This window comes from Rhea americana, unplaced genomic scaffold (genome assembly GCF_003343005.1).
Source record: "Rhea americana isolate MKP2758 unplaced genomic scaffold, rheAme1 scaffold_105, whole genome shotgun sequence".
Classification (NCBI taxonomy): domain Eukaryota; kingdom Metazoa; phylum Chordata; class Aves; order Rheiformes; family Rheidae; genus Rhea; species Rhea americana.
In genome coordinates, this window is record NW_028185095.1 from 1,012,056 (window position 1) to 1,037,055 (window position 25,000).

A 25,000-nucleotide genomic window follows, 5' to 3' on the forward strand; every position below is an offset into this window, starting at 1 on the left:
ACTTGTAGTGACAATAAGGCAGAGAGCTTTGTGCTCTTTGAGTCAGTAAGAAATTTGCAGTTGACAGGAGGAACAGGTTTAGGCCCACAGCAGCCAACTGTGACAAATTTAAGCCCAGTCCCCAAGCTCTCACATAGGCGGAAAAAAGCCCCCTTCCACTCACCTCAAGGACTGCAAAATTTTTTTCCCCTGTGAGCAAATACAAATATATACATCTGCCACAGGAGCATAAGGGTTTCTAAATAAAATGTTGTCAGCCACTCACTGAGTGCCGAAGTAGTGTTAAGCTGCAGAAAACAGTATTTCCTTTGGCATTTCAGGCAGTTTCTAACCAATGTTTGAAACTCAAAACCAGTGCCAAGCCTAAACACATCTGGTTGATCCCAGGCCACAAATAGCACAGGAATGCCTTCAACACCTTCCAGAACTGCCATACTGAAAGCTTAATTCCAAAATAGAGCTGACAAAAAATACTTGTCAGCATGATGCCACACGACAAAACTCAGCAAAGCATGATGCAACCGTGAGATATCCAGACATAACATATGGTGCAAAGATTGGAATTAGTGAAGACCAATCACCAAACTTAGATTTCAGAAGGCAAAAATAAAACCAAACATTAGTATGTTCAGCCAGATTTTTATTTTCAAAATGTCAAATTATAAGCCTAGTGTCATTCAGCGGAACACTCCAGAGTTGTGCAACTATGCGAGCAAACACAATGCCAATTAGTCATTATTTTATACTATTTTCACTTGTATTAAAATGTTGCTATTCAATGTCTGAAWCACAGAGCCCTGCTTTGCATGTTTTATTGTCAGAGCAGATCATTAGAAACTTATYGGTGAAATGGACTGATTCCCTGGCTGTATTTCTCAAATTGAGTTAATGATGTGGCATGTGACCAGAACAGGAATAAACTTTTCGCAAGAGCCCTCCCACCCTGTCARTCGTGAAAGTGTGGCATTTCACTAATTCTTAAAGATGCAAGCACTGGGAAAGAGACACAACAACAAGAATAATGACTAGCAGCTTGGCCATGAGAATGTCTTTTAAACCACATATGTGGAGGGGTGATCAGTGAAGCACAATGGAGGGTAAGCAAGAAAATTCCAGCAGAGAGGTAAGAGGCCAGCCAGGCGGGCTCCCATCRCTGGCAGCACCAGCGCGGACGGAAATCCAGCAGGAAGCAGCAACATGTTTTAAGAACTCTGAAAGATCTCAACTTCCAGGAAAACTCAAGCTGTTCCTTTATAACTCTGATCTGCTTGCTTTTCTTTCACAGTCACTGCCAGTACACAAGAGCAGAGAAAGTCAAGCAGAGAAAAAGTCCAYTTCTGCAACAAATTTGCTAAGAACGGATACCAGGGAATATGCTAATTTCTTGCCCAATCTAGTCACAGCTACCCTTGAGTTTCACTGTGAAAGTCCACATTTAATAAGGTGTGATCAACAAATGCTCAAGGAAGTAAAAAATTGAATGTTATAAAATGAAGGGGAGATCAGGCAGGAAGGGAATACAGGAAAGATCACAGATAAAATAACYTAAGTGTAAGGGAAATTTGTGGATGCTTAGAAATTCACACTTAAACTACATTTCTTTGTATGAAAGTTTCCTAAGTTTGCACACATACTGGATTCCCTTTTTTTTCCTTTTTTTTCCCTTTACTGTAAAGTTTAACATTCAAGCTCAGTATATTGAATTATTGCAGTGTTGCTTTTATGATCTGCTTCCTAAATATGTTTCAAGTTAGGGGGGRAAAAAAATCAACAACAAAAATATCCTCTGGAATCAAAGCCTTTGAGCTGTGCAGGTATATTGGCTCTGAATTTCCAGTTTTGACCCAGGGTTTGAATTGGATCCAAAGCTAGGAGCATGCTGTCCTGTCTYCTTATTCTGAACACAACTTCATCATGAGGGTGGTAATCACACAATTTTAGCTCAAGAGATTTTAGCACAATCAAGTGAGTTATTCAGATTAGCTCAAAAATCCCAAAGTAATTTTGAAAGCACCTCAGTGAGGTGCATAAAGGCAATTTATCTTATACATCATGATGGWGTTGGCTACTTCAACCCTGATAGAAGAGAAGCCCTCGCAGGCGAGGTGGGAACTTTCTGAATGTTGCCAGTAGCCCAGCTGCATGCACCAAATATGCCTGTCTACATTCCTGCCTCTTCTCAACTGTCATCTTGAGCCCACTCAGATCAACATGTTACAGTCCTTTTGCTAGTGCTGCAACTATCTCAATAGTTGCTAATTTTGTTCCTCTTTTGTTCCTCATAGACCTTCTGCTTTTCCTCTGCACCTTTTTTTATGTCCTTCTCCTCACTGAACTTCCACCCACGCTGTCTCAGTTCCTCCCTCTGACTTACTTTTCCCTATGATCTAGAAGCTCAAGTCTTGCCTTGTTCCACTTCTCCACAATGCTCCTTCTTCTTTCTTTCAAATTTCCTAATTCTTTTCATGTATACTACACCCTTCTTTCTCACCCCAAATTTCTCTCTTCTTCAAGTTGTGGTTGATCTAGTTGCCCAATACTTTTGCCTTCCTCAAACAGAAGTCAATCATCTTGACTGCTTCTTGGCCAGCCCCTTGCCTCCGTCTACCTTTCCCCAGGGACTAGGTSACATGCCAGCCCCTCAATCTTTGCCTGCTTTTCCTCTTCCTTTATACAAGCAGTTCCTTAAACATTGTACCTTCCCGCTCCTGCTACCTGGGGCCTCACTCCAGCAGCACAGAGGCAGCATCATATTTTATAAATAATACTAATATTTTCACATTAATTTATTTTATTATGAAAAAGACTGTATCAGACCTATTTGGTCTATCACTTACATCCATACAAAGGACTTCCCAAATGTGCATTTGTGATCTGAATGAACATGACAGCTTGAGCAAAGTTCTTTGTTCAGACACCACACAACCTTAGCAGTGCATAGCATGCAGCTGTTACAACAGTAATTGAAATATGTTTTTAAACATATCAGGTTTCTGAACATTTGCAGAAAAACTTTTTTCCTGTGTGCAAAACTCCGTATTTCATCCATTTAAAAGAAGTGCGTAATGACAACAATGCATTAGTAGGCCATAAAATAAAACTGAAGGAAGGTGTTTTTCACTAGGGATGGAGAGAACTCTACAATTATTGCTAGTTTCTGCTTCTTTGCTTGTCAACTATTTAGATAACACATAATATTATGTACAAGAGCGTTGTCATCCAGTGTCGTAAGATCAGTGGRGTAGAACTGGATCAAGAGGAAGCAGCTTTAGAACTCTCACCCTGAAGGTTTTACCTAGTCTCATCTGAGATGACCTCACCACGCTGGTCACGGCCGATGATGCTAATAGTGAGTTATGCAAGGCAACTTGAATGAGCGCTCATGAAACATTTGTACCGCTGTGTGTCATCAGGCGGATGCCTGATGTATATGACACATTTTACAGTGAAACTAGATGATAAACGTCTCTCAAATATTTAAAGGAAATATTTGTACTTCTTTGTATTCCACCATCTGCAAAAAGAGGCTCCACAGGGACTTTGCTCACTTTATAGAGGGGAAATTATAACTAATCTATTTTCAAAGTCTCTAAAATCRCACTTCGGTTAAAAAAAATTCTCTAACAGCATGTATCTCTCAAACTTCCTGGACTAAAAGTGTTTGGCTGAAAAAAACTACACATTTCTCATTTTCAGTGGYTTAAAACTCGTATAGCCAACTCTGCAAGTCATAAGAGATCAGATCATAAGCTGTCACTGGTCCAGACTAAGTATCACCCATCCTTTGCCAGAGGCAAATGGGTCTTTTTTTTTTTCTGTGAGAGGGGGCCAAAGAGAAATACCACTCTTTGGAAGAAAGAAGGAAACATTTTTGTGACAGTTTGTTTTTATTTTTTAAAGGCAGTTCTTTGAAGCTGCTTGGGGGCTTGGATGTTAGATGTTGTCCCAATGGACACGGATTAATGGCCAGAGCACAGCGAAGCGGTCAAAGGTGCAAGATAAATGCAATTTATATATAATTGCTCAAGCTGCACCTGTTCTGTTTTGAATAGAAGGCCTTGTCTCCAGAACAAATTTCACAAGTGCTGAATATATCCCTTTTTCTTTATTTGAGTGTAAAATGGGGAATTCTAAACTTGTATCAGAGTAAAGCAAGAAAAAATAACCTTTAAATAGCATGTAAATTTTTTATGAATCAAGCTCTAAATAAAGAAAACTTCTGAGCTGGGAATTCAAAATACTAGCCAGAGAGAGTTGATTTGCTACCAGAGTCAAGAACAATATTTAGTTTACAGAATCAATCTGGAAATAAAACCAGTGCTTGCATCAGCATAAAAAAAAGAGGTCTTAACAAAATATACAGTGGAAAAGGAAAAGATGAAAGCACTAGTACAGCTATGAGGCCCTCAACAGCCCACACAAGTAATAAAACAGAATGTGATGTAATTTAGAACAACAATGAAAGGATCCARAATTTCTAGGTAGGATTTTGAAAAAAAAATGATTCCAGCTTTTGTTGTAGAGCGGGCACACTGCAAGTTTTCTCCTGAAGCTATGATAAAGCATTTGCTGGGGTGCAGCAGACAGGGGCAAGAGGGGGGCAGAGCAGATGCTAACCTTCACCTTACTTCTGAATCACCCAGCACAGCATTCATAGCACAGGGCAAGTTAATGATCAAGCACTCTGGACCCAGTGTTTTCTAGGTGCTCCATTCTGCTTGGCTCTCCTGCCAATTTGCCCACTACAGCTTTCCCTGCTTATCTGCAATGCAAGTATTTTTTGATTACCAAATGGCACCAATGCTTTGCCATAAAGACCATCATCCTCTTCCATTCTTAGCAATGAAAGTATCTTGAAGCTTGTGCAATGTAGTTTGTAGAAATCAGAGATCAGATACAAATGGAAATGAAGCAGTATCTGCTCATCTAATTTCATCATGTGACCAAAGCCCGAGTGGGTTCATAATTCTCCACGGGAAAATAATTTGAGCACTGATCACCTACACCACCTAGCATGCTCTAAACCTTAATTACAGTACTGCATCATCTGATTTGTAGACATAGAATCTCATGAAGCTCAAACTCTAAAACGGACACATAACTCCTGTTAAAATGAAATGACATCCTGAAATGAAGTTGGCAGAAATCAGTCCTGCAGCAACTACTAGACTCTACTCCAAATTACAAATCAACCACAGAACCAACGCAATTCACTCATTGCAGTAATGCAGTATGTTTTGCTTCTCTGCATGAAATGAGAATCTATAGAAGAATACTGCTAATACCTGCACAAGCTAAAAATTCTGGATTATAGAATTTGAGCCCCATTTTCCACTGTGCTCAAGCTGTAGCAGGCACAGCATGCAGAGGTAATCACAGAGAGGTCTTCAATCTACAACCACATGGTCATATCAAAAGTTGATGGCCTAACACAGAACACCAGCCAACTCCCACTCATCTTCTTGCSCTAGCAGGGTAGCTCAATTCCACTACACTATCTGCAACATTCCGATTTAAGTTCATTATTATTATTATTTATTATTTTCATATACAATTCCTATTCCAAGTTTATTTTTGCTCCAAAGATTTTTTGTGGGTCAGTCTTCAGGAACTGCAAAGTAAGAATATGACCTTCTCTATCCGTCTCTTTAACTTTCATTCCGGCATTGGTTGTAGTTGTGTGGACCACGAAAAGTGGTTACAAAGAAAAATCTAACTGATTGGTCAAAGTTCAGGAAAAAAAATGTTTTTAACATAGGAAAAAGGTCATCAGTATGAAGACAGCACCCACCACTCGTGCTTCTCCAGGACAGATAGCAAGTGATCCAATTCCTCCTAAGATACGTTTTTAATGAAGTAAGAACAGATAATGATCAGCTAGCCAGAAAACAGGATCATACTTAGTAACAAAATTTCCTGACTTTTAAAGTTTCAAAAGTGTGGACTGAAAATTTTGGCCTGCTCTAATAATTACCCTAAATCAAGAAGATAATAAATACTATGTTCAATTCAGTTCCTTGCACTGAACACAGACTGCAATTTTGCATATATATTATTAGTGCAATTACAAGCTTTTTCCAAAACTMTCATGTTAATTTGAACTTCTTTTAAGACTCATGCTACATCATTAGCAAAAGTCCTAATACATCTGCCTCCCAAAGTTCAGAGCATGAGTTATCAAGGCTAGCCAAACAAAGTCTTCAGTGCACCTGAACACCTCTATCAACAATATGATGAGTGGAGGTTCCATAAAAGCAAATGCACTCTTAATAATACTTTTTAATAATACTTTACACAGCAAGGTCGATCTGAGGATTTTAGTGTGCGTGAATTATGATTTACAACATCCCAGCGATGTAGACTTGCATCATTTCTCCCTGTATCAAAGATAGGTGAAGGTGAGGGAAAGATTAAGCGATTTGCTCAGATTCACACAGGAAGTCTGTGGCAAGGCACAAAAGAACACAGATCTCTTAGCTTCAGTGCCTGTGTTTTTGCCACAAGATGATCCTTCCTGTCTCTAAATGCCACTAGAGCTTTATGATGTACTGAAGTTCTACTGTATTAAATATGACACCATATATGTGCTCTGGATCATAAGGCTGAATCCCGTAAAATTGACAGACATGCAGCTGAAAAGCCAAAAGGGATAGAGTAAAGAAGAGGGAGAAAAGTTAATACGTCATAGCTGCGTGGTATTCTTCCAGGCAGTAGGTTCCCACTCTACTTAAAGACCAGAACATATTTTTGCTTTTACAAATGCAGTTTATTTTGCAAATCAAGGTGGTTGCACACATATCAGCTTGTCAAATTTTCAGCCTTTCAACCATATGTCTGTCGACCTTATGGACTACCAACTTTATGGGATTCAACCATATGTCCAGATCCCAATATATATGAAGGCCAGTTCTAACATAAGAGCTTTACGGTAGTAGTGTAGTAAGCCATAATGTTTGCAGATGGCTGTAATAAAATCATTCAGAAGAGGAAAGGTGCAGGGATGTAAAGCCTTCAAAGCTTCTTCTACTGAATAAACAATTCAATCTGAATAATGTAGTGGGAAGCACATTCCACCAATGAACTAGCTGATCTAGTCCAAAATGTTGCTTTTRATTTTCTCACCTAATCCCACATGTACTTTAACTTCCTTTTATATTTTCCTGTGTGGGATTAGCTTTAAAATTTGGAAGAAAAGTGTAAGAAGGAAAAATAACAAAAGTAGAGAAATTTTTTAAAGACACAGTCCACTTCTAAATTGTAAATTTTTCATACGTGATATGCCAAATGGTTATGTGCAGCCTGGAAGAGGTATTAACAGAGAGCTGTAAGTTTTTTTACCATCACATGGTGAGACTGAAGAATGATGTGACTTGCTTCATTTCCTGAAGTGGAACTCAGCTTTCAAAGTTAAGGAAAGTTTCCTCCTGAGTAAGTTTTTTCTAACTCTAGGAAGCTGGAGTTTGGTTTATGTCCTGCTGCACAGTAATTCACATGATAATTCACATTGCCTTTGTCTAACTTGATATCTCTATTATTTGGGGAGCTCTAGTCCTGTTTCCCCCTAACTGAAACAGGCAGAGTTGATGTATCGCCTTTGGCAAGCTCTCCATCTCTGGGCTCATTGCTGTCTCAGCTACCTGCAGGAAAGGGAGCACTGTCTACATTGAGAGCCCTGACCAGCATAGGTGGTATGATGGGTCTTTTTCAACCCCAAATTTGCTTTACATTGATAATCTGCAGTAAGCTATGGTAAGCTTTTTTTAACTAGACCAAATCAGTTCCTGCTGGGGAAAAAAGAAAAACTTCCTCAAGCATTAACAGAAAAATGAAAAAGCAAAAGACAACCTGCCTCCACTGCTGGCATGTGAAATCACTGCAAGAGCCACCTCTGTGATCTGTTTACTTTTAGATAGCTCAGTGAGAGTGAGTTCTTACACTGCTAACGTCAGGGGAAGTTTTTCTATCGGATTAAACAGTGCAGGGTCAGATAATGTCTAAGAAACAAGAAATACACTGTCACTCCTCACTCCCATGCCAGACTTTGTGATGACCAAGTTTTACTTCTGGGTAAATGAACACAGTATCAGTGCCTGCCTTATTTGAAACATGTGAGCATAAGGACTCATCCTGTGAGATGCTGAATGTCATGACTCCCAGTGCATTCAGCATGAGACAAGATCACTCAGTACCTAGCAAGGTTCACTTCAAAGGTTGTGGAGGTTTTTTTTGTTTGTTTGGTTTGGTTTTTTACATGAGCCAAAAGTTGTCCAGACAGAAATAAACAATACAACAGTCCACCAAAAAAAAAAAAGAAAAAAAAACAAGAAAAAAAGTTGAACTGAGCTAAGCAAATGCATTATTTCTTCCTTGTTGAAAGTCACTCATTAAATATTGTGGAATATAGCATGCAACGAAAGCCTTAACTCCATGTATGAGACATTCATACCTGTGTGCTCATATTTGTGTCGCAGAAGGGAACTGCTTTTCTGGAATGTCTTGTCACATAAGTCACACGCATACATGCCACTTTCTGTCTTCTTGATCTTCTTTCGGGACAGACAGGAGTCAGAGTCTGTCATGTCATCGAGGCCTGACATGTAGTCTGGTGTGCCATCAAGCAATTCTCCCTGCGAGGTAACCACACCGCGCATGTAAAACACTGTGCCTCCCGCAGCCTCTGCCTTTTCACAACCCCCCCCCGCCCTTTTTTGGAGGGAATTATTTAGTAAAAGTCAAAGCAATATCTACTGCAGCTCTCTGCCAGATAAAATCATTACATATACAACTATGACTGCTCTCTTTTAGCTTGGGAGCCTATTTGTGGCAATAATAATTACAGTTGATGGGAACTGTAGAACTGATAAGGATCCTTGTCCTCCTCAATCTTTAACCAGCTTAAAAAATTTCCTCTCTCTGAACACTCTGTAATAACAATGATCCACATAAACAGAGAGTATATATCATACAGACAGTAAATATTTTTGAGAAGCAGAAAATGCAAAGAGGAGACCCTCTTCATGGACCATAAAAGGTTTTATATTTTTTTTAAGGAATAAGTGTAAGCAACAGCTAAGAGATCATTCCTTTCAAAAAACTGAAACTTGGATATATTCTGTATCTGTAGAAAGGTTTTAATTGAATTTTATATTTAGGTACAAATGTTATTATTATGCAATCCATTTAAATGTATGTCTTCCGACTAAAGGCCTCAAGCTATATTTTTATATTTAATTTTGTAATTTGAAATAGGGAATATTAATAACACTTTTTATCAATGTTCTATCTATGTTAAAACAGCCTTCAGCATTAAGCAATAATGAATGTGGATCAGTAAATTATTAAATTTCTTGATATTTATTTTGTTTTGATCCAAAGAGAGTGCAAACTTGCATGATAACATACATTTCCATTTGCTATCACACAGTTCGGTTTTCTTAGACTAGGTTTGCACTAATTAATATTAGAGAAGATTAAATAGGCTTAAATACATTTACAAAGAGGGCAGATGTACTGTAAATTGGAATGGTGGAACAGCTGTTATGGAGGTGCAGTGCTATTTATGTTCCTATTGTGCAAAGAGGGATTACAGCCTGGAGTGTAAAACCATACCTGATTTTCACATTTGAAACTATAAAACATTTACTAGTCAGTAAAATTACTAATAGACTGTAATAGGACATAGGGGACCATGCACAAATGTAAGAAAAATTATTAATCTATAATCAGTTAATCTCATTTAACTAAACTCTGTATATTATATCTGAATATACCCAGCAGAAAGCTATAAAAACATGTGACTTCTCTAGACCTCTTTGCTACAGGCATGTCAGTGGTGAAATCCTTTACTGTTCATAGATTGACTCTGGGACCAGGCAAGAAGAGGTATCAACTGAGATTATGTGCCCATAGAAAGACTTTGTGTGTAATTAAGGCCCCTAGCTGCTACCTCTCCAAATAATTTCTGCTAATCTCTGGATTTCTTAGCAGCTTTTCCAGATGACTGGCAGGGATTGAAGGATTGGTGGTCTGAGACCTGCAGCAGGTGGGTTGAAGGACAGCCTGATGTGAAGCAACTCATCCATGTTTGTCAAGCCCTCCGGAACTCTTAAGAAGAGAGTTTCCTGCGTGCAGTAGGCGAGCAGCCCCCCAAAACCATAGAAAAGGAAGCTCTGAGGACCTTTAACATGCTAGAACTGTTACGAAGCCCCTGCTCAGAGGTCTATGATTTTTCATCCAAATACATGGGTGAATCCAAGAGCTTTCCTCTACTTCCTTTTTCCCCAGGGGTGAAATGTAGCTATGCTCACCATGAGGGGAACCTTGCAGAGAACTATTTTCCTGCAGAGAACTATTTTCCTCTAAAGTTTTCATTTTCTTTTTCTGCAGGATGGGATTCTCAAGGATGTATTTAGATATAGTTCTAATAAAGAACAACTCACCTCTTAACAGAATAAAACGATAACCACTATGTTTGTTCAAAGGTATTCTGAACGTGAGTAAAAGTGCTCCTAAGCTAATTTCATTTTTTTTTCTTACTCCACTACATTTTTACAAGTTCAGATTGAAACAAATTCTGCTAAATCTGTCAAAATGTTTAATATAACTTTTCTTTTTCCTGTAAGAGGACACATCACAACATACCAAATTCTAGCTTTTCAAAATAAATTGGTTGCAATGACACTTTACCTGAAATCCTTGTTTCCGCTGGTACTTTCTCCTTTGCTGCATATCAGCAAAAGTAGCTGCTCCAGTTGGGTAAGTATAGGCCATATGTGGTAGGAAGCTCATCTGATCTAGTCCTGGGTATGGTCGCAGCCCAGGAATACTGGTCTGGACTGGTGGCATAAAAGTGGCTGGGGGAAATGCGCTTTGTGGTGGAAGTGTTGTGTATAAAGGTTTGGCACTAAATGGGTTCATACCAAATACTGGGTTAGTGCTTTTATCCAGATTATTTGAATTAGAAAACTCCTTCTTGATAAAAGTCAAGTTCAGTGGCTCATCTGAGTTTTCAGATGATGAAGAAATACTGTTGTGTTCTAAATTTACACTATTAGATTTTGTTTTGTTCTTTGTGGCTATAATACTTTTGGGTTCCTTCATTTGTTTTGGTAAAGACAAGTCCAAAGGCTCAGCCTGAAGCTCCTCAGAAGAGAAACTGTTTGGAGTGTAAGAACTACTATGGGAGTTTTTAGAAGATGTGGAAGAAAGATTTAAAGGAGAAGGAGTATTGCTCCTAGAGTGGTCCAATTTATCAACTGGTTTAATATTGGTAAAATGAGGAGGTTTTGTTAGCCTGAGAGGAGTATCACAATTAGTAACACTGTTATGGAGTTCAGCTATAGATGGTGAAGTTATAGAGTCCACAGGCTTTATTGGAGATCTGGCTGACAAAGAGTCTTTAGTGGGAGTGTTGTTGGTGGCAGCCAGCGCCACCTTGGCACTGGTCCTTTCCAGTGATGGTGACCTGGAACTTGAATATTGGTAGACTTTTCTTTGTTCAAACCATTCCTTCACAAATTCCTGAGGAAGGCCAACAGCAATGGAAATTTTCAGTAGTTCATCAGAGTTGGGTTCCATATTCATAGCATAATATGCTTTAAGTACAGACATGTGGTCCTTGTATGGGTTGATGGGGCTAGTCATTCCTTTCTCAGAAAGTACTGATGACAGCAAGAGGGTTTGCTTATCAACAAACACTCCAGGTTTGTTGGGAACCATGTTCTCATGAGGCTGAAGGACTGCCTTGATTTCTTCGTTCATTTTACACAGGTAACGCTCATGCTGATGCAACGGAATGGGACCAGGAAAGCTTTCTTTACAGAACTGGCATGAAAATGGAGTGGATACATTATGGTTCTCTATCATCTTATCTTCAGTTACCAGATCTATTAGGGTTCGCAGCTTCTCTTTCTTAATGTTATTGAGCTGCCTCCTTGAGTCTGTGGTTAAGCTCTGGAGGCAAGCTTTGGCTTCATTGACTTTCTCTAATGTATAGTCAATAATACTTTTAGTGGCACCATTATGACTTACTACTGGAAGACCCACAGGGGGAATATTGGGGGAGGTAACTCCTTGTTCCTCTGCTTGAGAGCATGAATCCTTCATATGATAAACCTTCAACTTGGAGATCTCTTCAGCCTTGCAGTCCATTTTCTGCCTGGAAACCGTGTTGTCCACAATCTGTAGGACCTTCTGCACCTCACTTAAATTACTGCCTACTGCAGGAAACCCAAGTAGTGGTGCTTCCATCCCTACACCTAAGTGCTGCATTGGACTTTGAGCAGAAGTGTGAACTCCTAAGGGGCTGGTTGCTCCAAGTCCACCATTCATAAAAGGACTAGTTGCACTAAACCCATGTGAGGCCATAAGAACCTTATATTCATTGAAATCTAGTGGTTCTGTTTTAATTTTCAGTAAGCCTGTTTGTTCAGACATACTAAGTGGTTTGCCATTCTCCAGCTTGTTTCTCAGCTGTGTAATGGCTGAATTAGTAGGAGAGGAAGATACAGAATTAGGAGAAGAACCCGTCTTGATATTGTTTCTCATTCTGCCATTTACAGAGATTAAACCAATACACTTCTTGCTGCTGATGTGCGAACTGTAGGAGCCAGAATGGGAGAAACGTTTCTTGCAGTTTGGACACTCGTACGGTTTTTCACCTAAAATGATAATTAAAACCAAATGTTAATTATCATTGTTGCTATGATGCAAGTGATTGCATTTGATTATCAGACTAATTATCTGCAAACTCTCTGGTTAAGAGTGAGGAAAGTATCAGCTCTGTGAATATGGCTACTGCTTCATCCTCCTCTTTCTACTGGTGAACCTGAGTTCTGGGTCAAATGGGAGCGATTCCATCTACTAGCGCCATCAGTGCATGTGCCAGCAGAACAGTTCTTAGGTGTCTGTGTCACTGTAAAAGTGCCATTAATGTCATTAAATGTGTTAATAAAGGAGAGACTGTGATTTTTTTATGGCTTTACAGATTTAAAAATTAGTGCCACAAGTGTAGGTGATTCTGTTATTGTCTGCACTTGGGAAAGTAAATGAAGAGATTTTAACAATGACTGTTCCTAGACAGGCCACATGTCTTCATTTTAGGAGTCCTGAGGTCAGCTGGACCCACCATCTGCAGCCCAGCAACACAGTAAATGCCAAGGTGTGAAACTGGTTCCAAACTGACTACTGCTGTCAAAGGTGAGTACCCTGTGGCTAAAGTAGCCAGGTCAAATCCAGACTGTCCAATTTTTTTTTTTTTTTTTTTTTTTTTTTTTTAACAGAAAAGATTTGAGGTTTATTGAAAATAAGCATGGCATGGGAAATTGAGTCCTCCTATTATAATCATCATGTCTGCACAGGGGAAGATTTTGCCTGTAGAGAGAGACCCGTGGAATTTTGTGTCCACATCAAGGTTTGCTGTTACAGATCTGTTGCATCAAGCAGCAGAACAAAAACACACCGTTCACTCAATAAAAGACATTTTTCACTTACTCATTATCTGAGAATATAAGCTGTGTTTCATTTATGGGGTCTTTTTGTTATGAAAAATACAATGCACCCTTTAGGATCTGACTAAACAAAAATGAGCAAACAGTTCTGAATTCAAACTGCCTCACAAACAACCTATGTTATTTGTAAGAAGCTTTACTATTTCAAAATCTTACAGCAAGACCATGGTATTAACAGCATGATAAATGAGGATGACTCAGATATCATTTACGAAATACCTTAGTATCTCCAAGAAGCTAGAAGCAGAACTGTGTAAATTTTAAGCAGTCTTTAAAACTCAGCTAATTAAACAAAATGCAAATGAGAACACCAGCACCTCCGCTACTCACCACTGTGAATTCGCAGGTGTTCCTTCAGATGGTGTTTATATTTGAAGGCCTTGCCACACTCAGTGCATTTGAACTTGCGATTGCCTGCTCCTTGGGTCAGCATTTGGTGCTGGGAGAAAAAAATAATACCGACATGAATTTTATGCAAGAGAAACCAAGAATTTCTAGTTTAAAAACAAAAACAAATTAATGTGGCTCTGAATTTATCAAGCAGACCAAAAGGTCTGCATCTACATTCATTTGTCTCATCAGTGTTGCAATAAAAAACAAAATGTTGGCAGTAAACCGAAACGAATGTGAAAGTACTTTCACATGAGCATTCGATATTTGCTTTAGAATTATTTCCTAAGTCTCTCATCATAAATGTGTTGCTTTAAGGTATCTTACAATGAGAGAAACTGTTTTATAAGAAGATTTGTAGCCCTTAATATTGCTAGTAGATTCTGAACATGTGGAACTCCACTTGCTTAAAAATTCTGTTTACTGTGTGAGTAGAAAATACCGAGACATTGTTGTTAGTGGTGTTTCATATCAGGTTTAATTCATTATCAGACAATAGAGACTATGTCTTCAGCATGAGCTGCTGCTGATTTTTTCTTTTTTAAATCAGACCAGCAGGAACGACTTGAGTTACCTTTCTCACTGTTTTCCCCCAGTGCTGTTCTAAGCAACAGGGACAAAACCAGAGGAAAGTTGCCTGAAAGGATAAGTTAAAAGCAGCATAAAGATAYAATCAAACACAGCTGACCTTTTTGAGCAAGTACAAAAAGCCTCATGACTGTGAATTGTAGGGGAGGGGAGGAAAAAAAATATCATCATCCTCATCATAATAATACAGCCATCCTGGACGCTCAAGGTAGGAGGTCAGCATGTTTCGGGCGGCCCCGACACAAAAGCCGACTGCACACAAAAAGGCAGCGCGGAGCCGGTATGACAACTGCGAGGGTGTGCTGAGTCTTCCCACATTCCTGGCGAGACAGATGGCGTTGCACGGGACACAGGGAGGGCTGTTCAAACAGCAGCAACCTTCAAAGATCAAGCAGAGCCCGGCCCGCCGAGCGCCATTGAGGGACCCGTGCTCATATGTTGCTGAGTTGCATAAACAAACAGCAACAGCTGTTTTGTCTCCCCCCATCGCCCTCCGAGGACTACTATAAACTTTAGTTGTGCCACTGTTAATATGATACAATCATTTTAATTTACTAATTGTAAATGCCACGAGCAAATGAGGGGACTTTTCAACACCAAAGCTACCATTCATAATGCGCCAACACGAGCACGCTCTCGCATGTGGAATTTCAGGCGGTTATGTTGGGTAAATATCGGGAGGTTTTCCCTGGTGTTTTTAATGATACGGCGCAAAAGGAAGGGAGAAAAAAATCTTAGTGTGGATCAGGTTTAAAAAAATACATATGTGGAAATATGTTTGTCTACCAGAAAAGCGAGAGAAGGAAAGAATATGAGATGCTGCTCCAGAATCATTTATGTTGATTTAAGATCAAGAAGAAGATACGGTTCTCTTAAAAATGCTAATTGCAAAATCGTGTGATTAGAAGATGTGTGTTTGCCTAACTGAATTTACCTTATGCTGAGAAAAACCTACCAARAGAAATACAGCTGATCATGATTTTCAGTTATTTAAGAAAAATAAATATGGCATAAAGCCTTTATAATTTGACACAATGTACATACCTATTTATTTAAGTTTTAAACACGCCATTTAAGTTTCCATTACAACCCTCCATAACACTGGTTTTCAGAAGTAATTCTCTAGCGAGGTCAGAAATAGTTTTTCTTATAGTATATGGAGAGTTTTGTGATGCAGCTCTTTTGACAATCTGGTTTATGAGCACTAAGAAAGCTCAGTCACCTGTTTGAGATACACAGCATTTCCCTAAATGCAACAGTGATACCATATTACATGCACCAAATGAAGAAAAATTGCTTTGATTTATTAGATATATGTTGCCAGGCTATAAAAATTATAGCAATGCCACAATTGCAACRCGTGCGTATGTTAGTGCTATAATCACACACGATAGCCTATATGTACTATAGTAAGTGTTATTGTAAAAAAGTGTAATTATATTTAACAAACGATCATACCAAACACGCATAATTTTATGTGATTGAAAAGGTTATTCAAAAAGTAATGAAAAAATATTAGTAGATCTTTTAGTATGTCTTTGAGATCCTATTTGCAAAACTGCAAAGTAAAACTAGGTGAAAAATGGAATTAAAATTGCTGAGATGTTTAATAATGTATAATTAAAATGCTACAGTTTCATTCACTTTTTGAGGAACATAAAAACGAAACTAAAGTCAAGTTAAAGTGCAAATAAAATTTCTAAATTAGAAATTAACACACTCATTCGATCGTGAACATAAGACTATTAAATCATATTAGAAGAGACCATCAAAAAATCATTTAGACCTCAATTAAAGCTATTACCATTAAAAGATCTGCATCTTCAAAATGCCATGAAAAATTAATAATGATTGCCAATCAAAGCAATATCGTTTCTCTAAGGGGTTATTATAGAAAGAAATCACTTAAAACCAGCCCCCCACCTGATCTGTCCCTGGCTTGTGTGTCACCATATGCCGCTCGAGCTGGGTGCGGTAGGCAAACGTGTAGCTACAGAGAGGGCACGAGAAGTTCTCCTCATTCTTCTCGTGGCGGTACTTGATGTGCTCCTTGAGGGACGTCAGGCGCTTGTAGCCCCGGTCGCAATAGGGGCAGGTCAGCAGTTGGGCGAAGGCATCTGGAGTTCCAGGTGGCAGGTCTGCAGCCCCGAGACGGGGGAGAGAGAGGCAGGCCAAAAGGTCAGGAAATCAATGGCAGCTAATGGGCTTCTTGCCCGGGATGGTATGACAGGAATCGCTGCAATCTGCCGCGCGCGTCGAACCGGCCGCAGAACGCACCAGTCCCCGTACACACCCACTGCAGACTTGCGCGAAGTGCTTCATACTGCGCTAGGAAATTAATTACAGACCTTGCTCCTTCGGAGGACTTTGGCAGCTTCAAAACTAAGAAATACTTTTCTCCATCAATTGATGATTTGCATTCCAGCTTTAGCTCATTGTGTTACTTACGCCATTGACCAAATCGTTCTTATGGATACTTTTTCAATTATTTATCAAGGAATCAGAGAGTGATGGGTTAGCGAGCCTATATTTTTGGCATTAAAACTTGATACTTACAAAACCTATAGAACTATAGTGGCAGCATTTCTCCTGCTTAAAGTAAGCTTTAAATTAAGCTCTTTAGTTCATCCACAAAATAATACGAATTTGCTGACTAAAAATCACAATACACTAAAATTACAGTCCCAAACTTTGCTCATGAAATTCCATGCCACTGCAGCTGTTCTTCAATTTTTAAGGTAAACACCCAGGCATGTAGTGCATTTATAATTGCAACAGCTGCAAGAGGTCAGGATACTGGCTAAAAATGAATTACAGCCTCACCATTTTCTTCTTGCCCATTGGCCTCTGGAGTGCCAAGGCGAGACAGTTCCTCAGGGGCTTCTGGGTAAATAATGGCTGTGTCACTGCGCTGTAGGTACTCTGCTATGCTGACTGCATGCCCATCTCCTTCCTCCAGTTTCCTTTTGGCAAAATATTCCTCAAAGTCCGACGTGCAATTTGCATTCTTAACTAAAATGAGAGAAGGGGAAAAGAAGGGGTTTTGAGTGCATCCTCCTCGAGAGCTTGGGTCAGCTAATGTTGCTGCTTGCGAGAAGAGCTGACATTCRTTCTGCAGCTACAAGTCTGCAGCTAGATCCTTGCTCTCATTAGTCTTACTCCAGTTCTTATTAAAGTCAATTAAAGTGGGCTTTCCACTGACTGGGATGGAAGTAAGGCCGGGCAATTAAATTAACAAAAATATGGACTTTATGGGGTGGTAGGGGAAGTTCATGAGGACTTGGTAGTGCAGGTGATGCTGCATCTATGGAACATGAACCTCCAAGGAGCTCCTCAAGGAGCCGGTGGCTTTTGGGATGGACAAAGCATCCTTAAAGRACCAAACTCGGCCGTCCCAAACCCTACACATCTGAGCTTTGCCTCTGAGACATTTACCACCTCAGAGACAGTATCTGCAGGTATTAAGAATAYAGCCACCTCTGAAAGATGTCCTGTGGTTCCAGAACAAAATATTGCTTGTTAAAATTTGTAGTATCTTCCTTTTTTTCCTCCCTGGAACAATAACCTATGGGTAATTTAAAACGGGGGAATAGATCGTTTTAAAAAATTTCTTGCTTCATAGATTTTTACAAATAGTACCACATGTTTTAGGCCATAACTCACATGCAGAGCCTAAAACCACTTTACAGTTTGTACGAGAGTTTTCTTCCTTTTTCTTAAACATAAACCTGACTTTTTATTGTCCATGCAATGTCCATGAGACATACTGTATTCTCAACCATAAAATATCCCGTTACTAAAAATACACTTTTCTCCTCCCTGTAGGAATGCTGCATATAGTAAAGATCTTTAAATTCTGAGATGCTATAGACAAATGTTAATACAACTATATCAGAAAAGGAAGCAACAGATCATTTTCTTTCACTGATTTTTTTAAGCAGATTTGGAAGACACAGTTAATTTAAGATACTTGTTTTTAACTGGCCATAAATGAAAAGAATGGCTTATGATTGATTACATTTTTAATGTATTTGTCCTTAGGTGAAATAAGAAAATGAGACAAAGCTATAAACTCTTCTACAGTTCATGTAAAAGTAAAATATTAAATGGTGTGATTCTGCTCTCACTGACACCAGGGAGCTCCATGGAGGAGCTTCAGGGAAATCAAAGCAGTTACAGCAATAGGACAGAAGATCAGGCCCTGCCAGATTTCACCAGTTTCTAGCCACTGGGAATGAGGGAATAACCAGTTCTTTCATGCTTAGAATTAGGTAAAAGCTCTGCCTGCGTTTCCGACAAAAAGGAAAGGCGATATTTGCAATCAAAACGAGGCGTCGTTTTGACGTGGCAGGTGGCAGAACTGGAAGCCTGAAAGCGCCTGATCTGAACGGTTGATCTGGCTGGCATTGATAAAAGTAGATATTCAGCTATGCAAACCTTGTCCTTTTAACCGATAAAACCAAATCCTCCGCCTGAGACAAATATGCCCTATTTCTCATACAAAAAAGAGCAACTTCTCAAACGTTCAGCAGCATTTCAGTGACAGTCACCAAACGGCACAGCTCACGAGACCCCCCGCTTCGAGACGGAAACTCCTATCCCCATTGCGGCGGCTTTGTAGGGAATCGGTAAACCAAAATATTTTTCCTTCCTTGGCTCTTGTTTGTCATCAGCATGAGGAAGAGCTTCTCACCTCTGCCACTGCCCCAAGCAGCCCCGGGGTGGCRGAGCGCACTCGGGGCCCCCAGCCGGCACCTTACCTCCATTTTGTGGCTGTGAGGGAGGCGCAACAAAATGGTGGCTGCTGGTGTTACCCRTGCCGCGCTATGGCATTGACCCTGTTTGATCAGGACAGAGCGTTGCTGTCAYGTTTTTAGTCCGAAATCCCACTTTTCACTCGCTTTTGTTTGGAAACCCCACTTTTTACTTGCACTGTGACAAGCCACCAGGCGAGGGCTGAGCTAAGCCGCAAACCAGGACCCCAGTGAGGACTTTCACGCCTCGTGCTCTGCTCAGGAGCTGCTCCAGCACATTGCAAAGGCCTGTTGTGAGACTGCTGTCTTTGGGGGTCTCAGTTCTGTGGATTACTTAGCTTGTGTGTGCCCACATGCAATCCAGGAGCTAAAGCAAATATTTATGGCTACATTTTGACCCCTAAAAACAAGGAGGTTTAGTGGAAAAGCTGTCASATCCTTAAGCGAAGCAACACAACTGGTGCTGCAACATTACAGATAAACATAACTAGCCAAAGGTGACCATGTGGATCTGGCTTCTCACCCGCTMCATTACTGCAAATGCATCTCTTGAAGCTCACCCAGTGTTACTAAAAAGGCTCACCTGAATATCATTAGGTTTCTCACTCGATTTCTGGGGGAAAGGCCTGCTCTCCCCCCCCCCGCCCTGGGCCCTAATTTGTTTTCCATGCGTAAAGTCATGTTCCCGGAGTCCTCGTGGGCCGACACCGCGCACCCGCAGACGCTCCCTTCCAGGAGCGGAGCGCYGCGCCGTAGCAGGATCTGCGGCAGGTGACCTCACCAAACCACGTATTTCTTTAATTAATTATTGGAGCCTGGGGAGTAGAAACATTTTCAGCCCCAAAGGCTGATGGGGTCGCGCCACGTAAAAATAAAACGCACGGAAGGAAAGTATCTTCGGAGGTATTTGGGACCTTTTAATGATAACGGGAGGGAGAGGCTCCAGGAGCTTGGGAGACCATGCGTTTTGTGTGGGAACTCTTACTGCGAGATGGTGATAGCTGCTTTTAATCGCAAACAAAGCTAATAAAACCGCAGCCTTCATTAGCCAGGAAGTGAGAGGCCCCCATTGGTACACACAGATTACAGTCTGAAAACGGCCTATCCTTCGAACCTGCCAAGTTTTACTTCTGTTTTCCTCTCCCCTGAAGGGGTGTTTTTTTTTTCCTCCCCCCCCCCTTTAAATTATGTTAAGAAATCCTTATTCAGAGCTTGTCAGATGTTAGCAATCTAAACCAGGGAAGCTTGTTTGTTTGTTTGCAGGGAATTTGTTAATCTCCTTTCTGCAAACACCCCCGTTGTAATAACAGAACCAGGTAAAATAAAATAAACCGTAGGCATTTATCTGTTCACATTTTAAAAACAGTTTCTACAAAACATCGTTTTGCCAAGTAATCATTTCAGAGATCCCCAGAAATATTTACAAATTAATTTAGCAGGACTAAGACTGAAATACAGTTTTCACTCTGATGGTCACTTTTGCTTTTTCTCTRTAAAGCTTCCACAGCTCATTATAAAAATGCAGTTGATTAATGTATGGACAACAAAACATATTTTTTAAGCACCACTAGGAAGTGGCCACTCTGAACAACAGCAGAATAATCCAATCACAGGGACTTTTGTTTTAGTTCTCTCTCTCTGCTAAGGACAAGCTGCAATGGATTTGATACTAAAAATACGCCACAATTGTTGCGTGCACCCACAGCAACTTTGCGGTTAGCTGTATGTGAATGACCCGAGTTTGAAAGTGCGTTCTCCACTTCAGAGGGCACCTCATGTTGTTGAGATAGCATGCTCAGGAGTCAGTGGAGGGGAACAAGTTGTACTAAACAAGAGAGACCTTGCCAGCCCATCCAGATGTACCCACGTTAGCCTGTAAGAAGCCCCAGATGGCCCTTGTTGATGCCAGAACRTCACTGCAACATGGCCTTCGCTGAAGACAGAGTAGCTGATCTGCTCCTTCTGCCGCTGGGCCCTCGGCTATTTTGTTAAATACTGTTCCTAAATGCCTTCCACTGCTTTGCCTGCACTGAGAACTAATGACTACCTGCAGGGAAAARCTGAGGCAAGGCACTAAGGAGAACTAAGTCAGCAGACAGTGGCAAAACCTTGTTGCAATGGGAGGTCTGAAGGAGAACACTTCGAACTTCTCCCCAGATCATCATGAAGCACTCAAACATCTCTGAAACTGACCTCATCTCTTTTCTCCTCAAATAATGGTCAAGGCATCTGAACAGGCTAGTGTGGGGGATTTTTTTCACTGTTGCTTACTCCACTGTAACTGTGCTCTGCGTGAAGGACTTTACAGCTCCTGTCACCTGGCATCTTTCACTCACAGTGAAGAGATTAGCAAAGACATTTCATTTATCAAATGATTTAATATGACTAAATAATCTGACATTGCTCTTAAGAGACTATGGAGACTGCATCCATTGTAGAAATATGTTCTACCCAAACTACCTAGACATCAGTCTCCGCTACAAGAAATGGCTCTGAATAATTCAGTGATTAAAGATTTGAATTAACACTAGGAGAGTATCAGACAACTCTTAATGGTTATTTAAGCAAGCCATCCATTGGAGCAAATAACCATTTGCAGTAAGTAAAGAGGAGGTGGTGACTTTTGCAAAAGACACTTGGGGTATGYCTGCTCCTGGTGGATGTAATGCCCAGAGAAACTTTTACATTTTAAATGCAAACCTTCTACAGTGGTTTTTGAAATGTGAGTTTCCAATGCACGCAGTCAGGTAAGAGGAACCCTTAGCTTCTCCCCCAGAAGTACGGTTTGTACTGGTTTTCAGAAGTGGCAGGACCTACCACACCCCTGGAGTGGGCGAAGACTAGGGCTTGTTTCTGAGGGCTAGCGGCCGCGCTTGCTGAGATGGTCTGCACCAGTCTGCACTGATGYTGTAAGGCCAAAGGCAAACTTGCAGAAGGGTCCATCAGATACTGGAAGGAAGGGGCTAAGAAGACACAAGGTTTTCGCCCTCAAGCAGACCACATTGCAAGCACGGGAGAGTCAAGGCCTGTTATGGTAAGGAAAATATGTGCAAAGGAAGTCACAAGCCTGATAGGGGACCTCAAGGCTCTGGTAATGGTAATTCAGATAACCATCATTTTTTTTTCTGAATCAGACATCTTTTAAAGTCCTATTTCTCCAATTGCTAAGTACAATTTGTCACATTATTAACATCCGTTGGAAAAAAAGTATCTTTAAAATTTGTACGTATGCAGTTCTGTATAGTAAGATCATTAAGTATATATGTAATGATTAATTGTGACACTGTGCCACTCTCCTTTCATGCATAATTAATATATGGAAAAGCAGTGATACAGTTTTATTTTTCTATTATTTTCCCTCTCAAGATTTAAAAAGTAAATTTCTTGTGTTATTTAATACGCAGATTGGGGATTGTGTGGGGGCGTTGCCAACATTAGGAAACTATGAGTAATAAAATCCTTGCAATACTTAGGTATCACCTTTTACAGTAACATTTCTAGAGGTTATTACCTATGAACTAAATATCATAATGGAATGTATAAAAGTGTACTTATTCTAGAAAACATTTACTTTTAACAATGTAGATAAGGACTATCTGCAACATCTCAAATCATAACTCAAACAAAATGCAAAATAAACATTGTGTAATGTATGGAATTCAGCTGTGCTAAGGATCAAAAAGGGTCTTATGGCCTTTGGAAAGAACATCGTAAACCCCAGAATTCATTTGGATTAAAAAATAGTAACAGAAACCTTTTGCTGTTTTTTTTTCTCAGCTAGAGAAAAAAAGAGATGGCACAGAGATGATGCCTGCTAAATATCTCTGTCCCCTTTCTTATTCCACAAAATGTATTGATTTCTAAGAAGAGGGGAAAGAAAGAGGTGTGGAAAGTGGAAAAGAAAAAGATTAGCTGGAAACATAATAATCTCATAAATATGCATTTAAAGTGTGTGTGTCTGTGTATCTATGTAAGGGGTTTATGTGCGTCTTTCTGAAAAGATGTTTGCAGTCTCTGAAGTAGCTTACTCTGTGCACCATGCGAATCTGGGGTTGCCAAGAAAAGTGCACCCCATCCTCATTACCAACCTCTTTGTACAGTCTCTCTCATTAAAACACTACTGTATCTTGGTCCAGCTACTTTAAACTATAGGATATTCACCCTTGCTGGGAAAACATCTCACAGTGCTGAAAACTATTAGCTTAGAAGGACACCGTTAAAACGAGTTAGGGGTTGAAACATCACAGGGTGGTTGGGGCGGGGGGAGGCAGAGTCACTGAATCAATTTTTTGCGATCAAATTGTGAAAAAAATAAAAATAGGAGAATTATGTAAACATTTCCCAATTGTTAAACTGAAAACAAGAAAGAAATTGTTCTGTCACTTCTTTTCTTCATGCACAGCTAATTCTAAATGATACAGAACAAAAGTGATGTTCATATAAGCCAAAACCTTACCTGTACCATTGTTTCCAGTGGTCTGAATTGTGGCTTCAGGCCCCATAGTGTCATAATCTTCCTTCATTTCTTCTGTGAAATAAACAGGCACATTTTTACCATTTGCACATTACTGAATACTTACAAAACTAGTGAGCACATTGCAGTAACAGGGAAGATTCTTATAAAGGAAAAAGAAAAAAGGCCTGTTGTAGGCCCCTATACAATGGCTTTGTTCTGGGAATTGAATGAATTCAGTAGTGCTACATGGAGAAGAACTTATTTACTTTAAACATTACAGCAAGTGGTGGAAAACAAAACTATTTGTTCGGGGCAAACGAAGGGCTTTTCCCAATATCAAATCTCATAAGCAGCCTCATGTTAAAAAGGGATTTTTTTTTCACATTAAAAAAAAAATAATCAGCAGATGCTGAAAGATCTATACCTGGAAGAAACAGCAAAATACAAAAGAAAGATATAAGAAGATCTTATATCTCTATTTCTATCTATCATCTCATAGATCTCTTGAGTTGCCATCATCATTTTAACCTCATTTAAAGCGATGCATGTGTTAGTATCAAGCGGTGCAGAAATGTAACAAATTTTCAACTGTGGGCAGTTCTCTCTGCCTGCACAATTTGTTTGTGTCTTCTGTGCACTCTCTGTGCACTGACAAAGTCTGCCTTTACGACCATAAATTGGGTTAATTCACATGCAAATGAGCACGTATGTGTAGAATTATCTACTATATATTTATCATGGATCAGTTTACTTTCCGTGAAACTGGAGGATTTGGAATATGTTAAAATACCATTTATAAGAAGCAAGATACTGCTTTATCGCTGTACAGAAGGCTTATTTTCATAGATGCTTCAGTCTGCTTAGGAGTGCCTGTCAAACTTGGTTTCCGACTGCTGATTTTTTAGTGCGTGTGCAACAGGTTTTCATGCATGCAATGTAGTTAAGATTTAACCCTCTAAATGACTTTCACGGCCAAAAATAATCAAACATAATATTTATTTCCTGCTTTTCCATCTTTTCCTAGATGCTGTTCTTTCCTGATCTGAAGAAATGCACAAACATATACTCTTGTCTTTTTTTTTTTTTTAAACAAATGTGAGAGAATTTCCTATTTGAGATTTAAGTGAAGAATCTGCTTCAGTCTTCTTTTTAACTGATTTTGTATGAAATAAAATGTGGAAAGGCACCCAGAAATGGTCCAAAAACAACCGGGGGAGGGGGGGCAGAAGAATTTCCCAGAAATGAATATAAGTCGATGATGATTCAGGAAGATGGATGCTGGTTAGCCAATCCAGTGATAGACT

At 39.8% G+C, this 25,000-nt stretch overlaps 1 protein-coding gene across 1 annotated transcript in view; it reads right to left on the bottom strand.

Annotated features, from left to right (window-relative positions):
- ZEB2 (zinc finger E-box binding homeobox 2) overlaps nt 1–25,000 on the bottom strand; it is a 55,584-nt gene that overhangs the window by 2,830 nt on the left and 27,754 nt on the right. Inside the window, exons 3-8 of the mRNA XM_085308961.1 lie at nt 23,697–23,768; nt 17,310–17,498; nt 16,410–16,624; nt 13,839–13,947; nt 10,687–12,659; nt 8,447–8,627 (exon numbers count right to left, since the gene is read on the bottom strand). Coding sequence (XP_085165087.1) covers nt 8,447–8,627; nt 10,687–12,659; nt 13,839–13,947; nt 16,410–16,624; nt 17,310–17,498; nt 23,697–23,768 — 2,739 coding nt within the window. The remainder of the gene's footprint in view (nt 1–8,446; nt 8,628–10,686; nt 12,660–13,838; nt 13,948–16,409; nt 16,625–17,309; nt 17,499–23,696; nt 23,769–25,000) is intronic.